Here is an 11,510-nt window from a genome sequence, read left to right as displayed (position 1 = left end):
TTTTTAATGCCATTCTTTTATCTGGCATTTATCCCAGTAAATGGTCTGAGAGATACATTACTCCCATATTCAAATCTGATAACCCGCAGAACCCTGAAAATTACAGAGGTATTGCCATCAATAATAGTCTTGGCAAACTTTTCAATACCATTCTGTATAACAGACTTGATAAATTTTTATCTGATAATAATATCATAAACAAAACTCAAATTGGTTTTTCTAAGAAAGCTCGCACTTCGGATCACATTTTTGTACTAAAATGTCTCATAGAAAAATATGTTAAAAGAGGCAAAGGTAAATTGTATGTATGTTTTGTAGATTTTCGCAAGGCCTTTGACATTAAGGTTATTCATATTGGTATATTATACAAATTATTACAGTATACAAATAATGGTATTTTTTATAACATTTTGAAATCTATGTATAGTAACGACAAAGTGTGTGTTAAAGTAGAAGACAAAATAACTGATTTTTTTAGATATAATGTTGGTGTACGACAAGGTGACGTTTTGAGTCCCACATTGTTTAAACTGTTTATTAATGATTTGCCAGATATATTATCTAACAATTATGATGATGTCAATTTAAATGATGAAAAGATACCATGTCTACTTTATGCTGATGATCTTGTATTAATATCTGACTCAAAAGAAGGGCTTCAGAAGAGACTTGATACTTTGTGCACATTCTGCAAAGATTGGTGTATGGAAATAAATGTGAAGAAAACCAAGATTATAATATTCAATAGGAGTGGTAGACTCCTTAATGAAAATTTCAATGTAGGAAATAATTCTATTGAATGTGTTAAACAATACAAATATCTTGGCATAGTCATCCAAAATACTGGAAACTTTAATGAAGCCAGGAAACAATTATTCCAAAAAGGTCAAAAGGCTTGTTTTAAACTTTATAAAGATTTGAAATCATCTAATCCTCCTATTAAAACTCTTTTGCATTTATTTGATCACTGTATACAGCCAATTGTAACTTATGGTTGTGAAAATTGGGGTGTTATTAACATTACTTCTAAAAGGAAAAATTTGTCCCTTTATGACATTTTTAAAGATTGGGAGTTTGAGAAGCTAAATTTAAAATTTTGTAAGTATATTATTGGTGTTACAAAGATGTGCACAAATGTAGCAGTCCTGTCTGAATTGGGTAGATATCCTCTTTATATAAATTTGCTAACACATATGTTTATGTATTGGCATAGACTAGAGAATTCTCCATCTGATTTATTGAAAAATGCTTATGCTGAGTTAAAAATGATAGAAAATAAAGGTCAAACTAGTTCCAATAATTCATGGCTCTCTAATATCATTTTCTACAGTGAAAAATTGGGTATTGACCTAAATATATGTAAAAATCTAGGAAAAAATAAATTTAAAAACTTATTGAAAAAACAGCTCAAATAAAATTTTCAAAATGATTGGGAGAAAATGCGAGATTTTTATTTACAGAATCAAGGCAAATTGGACACTTATTTTTCATTCCAAAGGACATTTGACTATGAAAATTATTTAGATTTAAAGCACCCACAAAAACATTTGTTAACAAAATACAGACGTAGCAATCACTGTTTAAGAATAGAAACTGGCAGACATGAACGAATTACCAATGTATGTGGTAAATATGAAATATTACCTCGACATGAGAGGATATGTTTATATTGTAATACAAATTGTATTGAAAATGAAATGCACTTTCTTCTGGAATGCCCTATTTACAATAACCTCAGAAGAGATATCACTGATTATATAAAAAAATACCCCAGTTTAGATAGTTTAAATATAAATGATCTTTTTTCATGGATCACGATTAATGAAGATAGCAGATTTTTATCTATTTTATGTGCATACCTGGATAAAGGCCTGCAACTAAGAAAATCAGAAAATTAGTTAAATACTCTAAAATATATCAAAATTATCTCCCCTTGACCACTGATCCTTTCTTCATGCATTTGAATTATTATTTTATGTTTCTTTAATCACTCTGTAATGTTTATGTCATGTTGTAATTAATGTTATGCTCTTAATGGGCCCTTTAATTTGGAAAATAAAAAAAACATTGTATGCAACCCGACTTTTAAAATTCATAAAGATTACTTAATTTACTTAACTTTACTTTATGTACTATTTTATTTGATTTTGCTTTTTTCCTCTGCGTCAAAAAAGCTTTGTAATATTAGATATAAGGTTAGTCTTTTGTTTTGCTGAAACGTAAAACATAAAAAATCTATCGAACTTTTAGTTTCGAAATCAAACATCTATATTTATCATTTCGCCGAATTTTATTTTGTTTACATTTCGAAGAAATACACGTGGTTTCACTTTCAATTTTTGTTACAAGATATTTGATTGGCCAGTAAATAAAACACTGTCCAATCAAAATTAACTTGTCAAAACAAACACAAATGCGTCAAAACCTGGAAATTCCCTTTTCCGACATTTCCAAGAACAGCTCGCTCTAGGAAATATCAGACCAGTTTACCAAGGCACTTTGTAACGTAAGTTATATCCGGTGTCATGTGTGAGAACTTTTGTCAACAAGACATAGAGAACGCAGTATTATCTTGCACAAAGACATGCGTCGTTGATAAAATCAAATGCATGTCAATGTCTAGGTCTCAAACATATTGCAAAATCACAAATCTAAGAAATGTTTTGCATTTTTTTCTATTTATACCCAATAAAAAAATGTCACATGTACCCCCAAATATCATTGCTGCTAGGTTTTTCCACAGGAAGTTTGTTAAGTGGTTAAGATATACTCATCTTTAGATGAAAATTACTGATAAATATTAAAATTATTCATATTTTGGGGACATTTGTAAATTGTTATATCTATAGGAATTACAGATATTTCATATGTGAAGTAGATTGAGCTTGCTGAATGTCATGACCTTGTCCCAAATTTATCTAAATATTGTGTTCGCTGGTTTTGGATCGGTGCAAATCATGTGTGGTAAAGCTATGCAAAAATGAGTAAAAATTCCAAGAGGAGTAAATTGCAATCTGAAGCATATACATTTGAGATGGAGGAGTGTAAGATAACACCAAAAATAGAACGACAAACCAGTGCTGAATATGCCAGTAATATGGACACTGCACAATATGTGACACTAGACAATGTTCCATCTAATCAAATTAATGCTGGCCATGGTGTGCTGGCACAAACATGTAAAAAGGTGGGAATATATTATTTTTTTAGCATTCTCAAATAACATTGTATTTTTAAGTTACATTAATGATTTTACAGGCACTTGTGTTTAGATTGTAAATTGAAATTGAAAATACCTTGAACAAACTGTAGAATACATTTGTATGTCGTCATGTACATGTACAATGTACATGTATGTGCATGCTCTGGTCTTGCCACTGAACATTTTCCTCAATAACATGCAGTACATGAACAGCTTGTACATGTAAATTGTTAAACACTTTGAAAACTTTTACATGCTGCATGGGTTTTTGTTCAAATTAGTTAAATATTCAAAATCAGAAGATAACAACACTGAATCAATAAGAGAAATTGTATACAATGTATGTAGATTCTAATAAAGTATCAATACAGGTAAGGAGGGTAAAATTAGGACAGCAACTGAAAATGACATGTTGGGTAGGAAATGAAATTTTTACCTTCAACATGTCACACAGAATTCTCATTGAGCATGTTGAGTTACTGTAACAATAGGTCACACAGATACCTCATAGAGTTACTGTATACTGTAGTAGGTCTCACAGATTTCTTATTGAGTTATTTATTCAACAGGTCATACATATCCCTTATTGAGTTACTGATTCAACATGTCATACAAATTAGGAGATAACTGTATTGTATTTTAAGCTCCGACGGCATCAATTGGGGATTTGATGGTCGCAAATTAAGTTTACTGGCGAGGCGTTAGCGGAGACAGTAAACGGGTATTTGCAACCATCAAATCCCAAATTGATGCCGTCGGAGCTTAAAATACAATATTGTTATCTCCATTCTAATGAAACTGACAGAAAACAACGTTAAAACATGTATTTAAAATCTGTCATATGCCGTCTGCGCTTGCGCGTACGTCCCATAGCATCAATTGTCAATTGATGCCATGTAAGAAAGTGACGTTATCCAATCAAAATGAACGTTACAAACGTTGTTGCATTAGAATCCCTTATTGAGTTACTGATTCAACATGTCATACAAATAAATCCTTTATTGAGTTACTTATTCAACATGTCATACATATCCCCTATTGAGTTACTGATTCAACAGGTCACACATATCCCTTATTGAGTAACTGATTCAACATGTCATACAAATCCCTTATTGAGTTACTTATTCAACAGGTCATACATATACTCATATACAAATCCCTTATTTGGCTTCTGTTTCAACAATTAACTCACATATTATAATTAAGTTATTTATCAACAAGTCACAGAATAGAAGTTCCTTCATAATATATTTTAAGTTCCAAACGGAAAATATATTCTGGAATATTATTACCACAGGAATAAATATTATAAATGTTATAAAATATTTGTTCCAACAGGAAAAGATATTATGACAATGTTTATAACAAAGTTTCCAATGGAACTTTTGTTAGGCAGAACAAATATACGTTGACAACACAGACCTGTCATTGGGATTCTGTTTCAACGACTTACCCACAGATTTTCATTGAGACACACGGGTCACACTGTTTCATTGAGACACACGGGTCACACTGTTTCATTGAGACACACGGGTCACACTGTTTCATTGAGACACACGGGTCACACTGTTTCATTGAGTTACTGTTTAAACAGGTTATTTTAATACAATAAGGGATAAGGGATGTATCAGTCATCAATACATATAATTACTCTTTAGTCCAATCCCGAAAACTTGGACAACTTCCTGTGTGTGTCAAGTGTTACAAAAACAAAGGTCATCAGTAATGAGCTGACGGAGGAAAAGTTAAGAAAGTGTACTCATTGCAACCCTCTTTACATTCACAGGTTAATTTATTTAATATTTTATTAATGAATTTTATACATATCATGCATATTGTATACATATATAAAAAGCTGCCGAACCAACATGTGTATTAGAAGTTATTGAGAATTATTTGATTCAAAATCAATAATACCATTGCTTTTTAGTCTGGTCTTTGTGCACAATATTGACTTTTGTGTCTTGCATGTGTTTTGCATTTTGATATTTTGTTTTCAGAATTGTCCAATGATTTTGTATTGCAATATAATCCCAGGAAATAATAACTCTTAAAAGCGCTTTAAAAGAATATGTAATTGTCTGTAACAACAAATTGAAATCCCTTCCAATTTAATAATTATTTTTGTAACAAAATCCTAATGCATGTAATAAAGTTTTCTTTTGGGAAATTGAAAAATTCAATCTAAATAGATTAAAATATTGCTTTTACTTTCTGTTTGAGATAAAGGTGAGTTTGCTGAAAACCATTACTTTTGTTATGATATATTTGTTTGTAGCTCCATAAACATACTAAAACTCATTTATAATGTCGATAAACATCGCCTTGTTACCATGGATAAAATAAACTAATATATTCCTTAGGGTAATTGTATCTAAATTCATACATAAGAATAATTTAGTTTATGTCAGGGTTATAGAGTTGACTCAAATATATTGTCTAACTGAATATTTTAACGATTTTTTTACATAAAAAAAAAATAATTACACAGTTTTTACCGTAAGAAATAGATAAACATCCAACCAATGTGTTCCAAGGGACAAGTTTGTTATAAAAATATCAAAGCCATCTAGTTGCTGATTTTCAGCATTTAAAATGACCACTTGGTCTGTTTTAGTATACCTCAATGTTGAATGAAGGGTGACCATTAATAAGTTAATTTTATTTGAATTTTGAGTACTTACACAGTAAACCAAATATATTGTTCATATTTTTTTCGGCAGAGAATTGTTATACTTAAGATTAATTTGTGATGAATGTGTATTTTGACTAGTCCTGATCTTGGAAAAAAAGAAATCTGTGTGTGTCTGTTTATAAGTTGATTTGATTTTGATATTTTTAGTTTGTTTTGTCTTTTCCACTCTCTCTCTCTTTGTTCACATTTTTATTAGTTATATATATATGAGTCAGTCAACCATTGCACTATTTATGTGAACTTATTGCTTTAAATATCCCAAATATTTATAGTTCAAATATATTATATTTTTAAATGTCATGAATTTATTCTTATAATATGGGTACGTTATCTTTCCAGGAAATGTTTTTAGACCTTGTTAAATCTAGGTCAATGACACAATGATAATTACACGTGTCTTATCAGAGTGAATATCTTAAGATGAAAACATACAAATTAAATAAAGTACAAGTCATACAAATGAAATTTTATAAGCATATTTATATTTTTATTTGATAGTTATTTACTCAACACAAAATTACAATGTACATGTAACCTCGGGCATTGACTCATTTCAGTAGCTTTGATTTTAAAATAAAGGAGTGAAGCATAAATAATCAACCAACATAAATCTTTATTGAGTTAGACATATTTTGCACCCTTTTTATACAACCGCAAAAAAAGATTTTGCGTCGTATAATGCTATCATGTCGTCTGCACATAGTCGTCTGCGTCGTCGCTGAAAGACACATTTTGTTTCCGGACAATAATATAAAAAAGAAGACGTGGTATGATTGCCAATGAGACAACTATCCACAAAAGACCAAAGTGACACAGACATTAACAACTATAGGTCACCGTACGGCCTTCAACAATGAGCAAAGCCCATACCGCATAGTGAGCTATAAAAGGCCCCGATAAGATAATGTAAACCAATTCAAACGAGAAAACTAACGGCCTTATTTATGTAAAAAAAAAAGAAAAAAATGAACAAAAAACAAATATGTAACTCATAAACAACCGACAACCACTGAATTGCAGGCTCCTGACTTGGGACAGACACATACATAAATAATGTGGCGGGGTTAAACATGTTAGCGGGATCCCAACCCTCCCCTTAACCTGGGACAGCGGTATAACAGTACAACATAAGAACGAACTATAAAAATCAGTTGAAAAAGGCTTAACTCAACAAGTGGACAAAAATACAAAAATACAGATGGACAAAAATACAAAAATACAAAATAACTTTTGTTTTAGTGAATGGATCTATATAATTTTTTACCAGAAGGTTCAATACCACTAAAGGAAGGTTGGGATTAATTTTGGGGGTTATGGTCCCAATAGTTAGGAATCAGGGGCCAAAAAGGGGGCACAAAATAAGCATTTTTGTAGTTTTTATAACTTGTGTTTAAGTGTATGAATCTCTTTGAAATTATACCACTAGTTTCCATATCATGAAGGGATGGTCAATTTTAACTTTAGGGGTTATCTCTCTCAAGAATTTTTAGAATTAGGGGCAAAAGGGCCAAAAAAAGGGAAAAAACTAGGTTTTTCTGGTCAATGGACAATTAAGACAATTTAAAAACAGTGTAAGGGAGGTAATTCAAAAACATTTAACATACAATGTTGGGTATGTTCTGATTTTCCTCCCTTACACTTCTTGTAAATTATGTGTAAAGAAATGTAAAGTTTTGGACTAATTGCAAAAAAAAGGGGGGAGGGGGTAGCAGTTTTTAATTTTTTTCCCCAAATTTTTCAAATTCCAAATTTTTGAAAAGTTTGAAAAAGAAATTTTAAATTGCACAATATTGCGCAATAGATTTGTAAGATCTTGACATTTGTTTTGTGTCAGAATTTCATATTATGTCAAAAGTTTGATCACGATCCAAATTCAGAGCTGTATCAAGCTTGAATGTTGTGTCCATACTTGCCCCAACTGTTTAGGGTTTGACTTCTGCGGTTGTATAAAGCTGCACCCTGCGGATCACCTTATTGTACCTGGTTTTGCAATGGTTATGAGAATAAAGATATTGTTATTAACATAAATCTTCATTAGGTTTGACATAAATACTTCATGGAAATTCTTTTAAAACTAATTGGATGGTTTTGGATTACATGCTATTGATGGTCCTTTCAATTTTGTTGACAATTTTGACTGTTTGTCTTTTTACACTTCCCTTCTAAACACTCTTATCAAAGTGAAGTTTACTTAATTAAATCAAATGGTCCTTTGAAAAAATCTTATTGCAAATTTATTTGCTACAACTCAAATGAATAAAATTGAGAAGCCTACTCAGGGCCATAACTACATTGTGGCAAATGAGGCAAATGACTCATGTTGGAAATTTCCTAAAAAAAGCCAAAAAAACTGAAACAAAAGATTGTCTTCATATCAAATTGTTTTCACGGAAAGTGTCTTGCAAGAAGCAAGTTCTCTTCACTCTCTGATGTCGCCCCTGCATGTTTTTGGTGGTCCATGTTTCTATTTAACTTGGTTTTCAGAGTTGATGGTCTATTGTTTGTACTTCTGTGTCCCGGGTTTGTCTTTTGATCATTTATTGTCCTACTTTATGACTATAGTCTGAGTGTGGATTTTCATTTGTAAACGTGTGCAATGTTGCATGTCCACCAATGTCCAGACATTGTACAAGAAAATATTTTAAGAATATACGATGCTACTGGACACAGTAAAAATAGTCGTTTCTGCATGGAGAATTGAATTTGATATCAAAGAATACAAAACTGCCTTTTTTTTTATATATATAAAACCACAGGCGCTTGTGTATATGATACAGATATATTTTTTTTTTTTGGTTGATTAGAATATTCAAATTTGTATATTTATAAGACATATCTATCACTTCTGTGCATTTTTCACCTAGTTTTGAGTGATTTAATGACTTAGAGAAAATACCCAATTTTTCTTAGTAGGGATTGTGAAATTGGGTATTTTCTCTTGAGTTGTTTTAATGTATTATAGATAAGAAAAATTAAATATTCTAATAAACAGCAAAAAAATCAAAACAATATCTGTATCATATATATCCAAGGACCTGCGGATAAAATCTGATAGCTGACATGGTTTAAATTAAAGACAGACCACAAATTTCCCTGTATCAAATCATTTGAAAAGAAAAAAAACTATTTATTGCCACATGACCTTTTACATTGAAGGGTTTAACTTGCATTAAGTCGTGTTCAGACCCTTTAACAGAAAATAAAGGAATATGGAGTGAATGTGCACGTGCACAGCACCTAATCGCACACAAAGTTAATGCATAGAAAAAATACAAATGATCAATGGTCAAAGTTTTTATTCCTGTTCTTCATCTTGATAGTTGCTGAGGGTCTTCAATAATAAAAGAAATATTAATACCGTAAAACAAGGTCAAGATGGTCCCCAGTGTCGACTTAAGCAGCACTAGTACTTAATGTATAATACTACACTGTCACTATATTTAAATCTAGTCATAAACAAATCACCAAAGTCTAAGCACAATACAAGACAAGAACAGACAGATAAATCCGGTATTAATGATTATGAGAATTACGTATTTGGTTTATCCTACATAATGGTCTTTTTATCATGTCCCTAAAACCTAAAATTCTTAAATTACAATGAATCTATTTTTTTGCCTTGAGACCAGAATATTGTCAAAAAAATAGAAAAGAATTATGTGCGTTTCAATGTAAGAAAGAATCTGGAAACGCTCACAATGCACGATTTTGCGTTATGTTTCTCAGAGCTTCTGGGGGCCTTGAGCAGCCCCCACACCCTTGCCTTGTCAAATTTTTTTGCCTTACTACGCTCAGCGAGTATATTTGGCCTCACCATTATAAAAGGCTAGTTACGGTCCTGCTACTTCAAGTTTGGGGGTGATAAAAAAGGTAGATATACTATAAACTCTTACTGGAACTGTGATAAATGAAAAGTTAATTGACAGTTTAAAGATATTCCTTTAAGGTACTATACTGTGTCAAACTTGTTCCTTTATTGTTAAGAAGCATGGTAAATGTCAAATTTCAATGTAAATTGTTTCAAATTCATTATGTTGAGGTCTTTAATATATATAGCTTCTCATTGTTGCAGGCCATTTACAGATATTGGATTTTATACATTTTTTAACTGCTGAACTAAAGATGTATTCAATAAACAAAAAATACTGGTTGCTTCTGCTTTATCATCCTGTTTTATTTATTTTTTTAGTGCATATGTTGATAGTAATAAAATATTTTTTGAAGTCCAATTTTGCAAAAAGTGTGACTATGTATTATATCAATTCTATTTATTTCAGCATATCTGTTCCGGTATGTCCCTTTGGGCCAAGACCCAACTACTACCTCCAGAATACCTGAAACAAATAGAGACAATCTATGCCACAAAGTTTCCCATAGAGGTCCGTCATTATTTTGCAGAATGGATAGAAGAACAGCCATGGTAAGCTTATTTCTCTGATAGAAGAACAGCCATGGTAAGCTTATTTCTCTGATAGAAGAACAGCCATGGTAAGCTTATTTCTCTGATAGAAGAACAGCCATGGTAAGCTTATTTCTCTGACTCTTGAAGTTACTTAATATGACCAGTAATACATTATGAGACCAACAAAATAAAAGAATCCATTGCAGTTTTATTATTTTACTATTTGTGTTCTTTTTGTGCTAATTAACATCAATTTTTATTATGCCCCATTTATGGGCGTTATGTGTTTACTGGTCTGTGTGTCCGTCAGTTCATCTGTCTGTTTGTTCGTTCATCCTTCTGTTCGTCTGTCCCTTTTCAGGTTAAAGTTTTGGTTAAAGTTTTTGGTCGAGGTAGTTTTTGATGAAGTTGAAGTCGGATCAACTTGAAACTTAATAAACATGTTCCCTATGATATGATCTTTCTAATTTTAATGCCAAATTAGAGATTTTATTCCATTTTCATGGTCCACTGAACATAGAAAATGATAGAGCGGATGGGGCATCTGTGTACTTGGGACACATTCTTGTTTTATCAAATATGTTAAAACTGAATTTAACAAATTGTACCTACTTATCCATACATAAGAATGCTACGATGCCATAGGCACAGTAAAATGAGACCTGTGACATTAAATATTTTAAAAGTCTTCAGAGAAGTCTGGTGGTGAAAAAAGTGTAAAAAGCTTAAACTCACAGTTTGAAGCAATTGTAATTATTCACTTTTGTATTTAAACTTTGCAAAAGTGCTTTAAAAGTAGTAATTGCTTGGTAAGGGAATTCTGCATTATACACAAGTACGGTTTATTTAGAAATTACCGGTATAACAATGATAGCCCCACAATTACTTAGATTAAATAAATATGATGCAGAGATTTCTGATTTTAAGTTATAAAGACCCCACAGCAATTTGTTTTTTTATACTATTTCAATTACAATATATTTAATTGAAAGACTTGATTTTATCTTAGGTTTCTACTGGATGAAAACAATTCTGAAAATTGTCAGTTTGTTGCCAAGAAAACAGTAATTTCATCAGATGAATGGGAGTCAGTTTTGTTTTGTTTTTGTTCATTTTACTTTTGTTTACATTTCATATTTATTCTTCAGTATTCATTATATTATTGTTGCTTGTTTGTCAAGTTATTTCAATTGTTTTATTGTTCTGTTACT

The 11,510-nt window shown here is 31.2% G+C and overlaps 1 protein-coding gene across 3 annotated transcripts in view; it reads left to right on the top strand.

The window, feature by feature from the left end:
* Positions 1 to 2,382: 2,382 nt before the first annotated feature.
* The window catches only part of LOC143064482 (signal transducer and activator of transcription 5A-like), a 71,056-nt gene continuing 61,928 nt past the window's right edge, over positions 2,383 to 11,510 (top strand). For 2 of the 3 annotated variants that reach the window (XM_076237336.1, XM_076237335.1), the window contains exons 1-2: positions 2,763 to 3,187; positions 10,175 to 10,317. In XM_076237336.1, coding sequence (XP_076093451.1) covers positions 2,981 to 3,187; positions 10,175 to 10,317 — 350 coding nt within the window. In that variant the 5' untranslated portion in view covers positions 2,763 to 2,980. Of the gene's footprint in view, positions 2,507 to 2,762; positions 3,188 to 10,174; positions 10,318 to 11,510 lie in introns of those variants that run through there. The other variant, XM_076237338.1, reaches the window with a different exon arrangement.

This window comes from Mytilus galloprovincialis, chromosome 2 (genome assembly GCF_965363235.1).
Source record: "Mytilus galloprovincialis chromosome 2, xbMytGall1.hap1.1, whole genome shotgun sequence".
NCBI lineage: Eukaryota > Metazoa > Mollusca > Bivalvia > Mytilida > Mytilidae > Mytilus > Mytilus galloprovincialis.
This window is presented reverse-complemented; position numbering and strand designations above follow the sequence as displayed.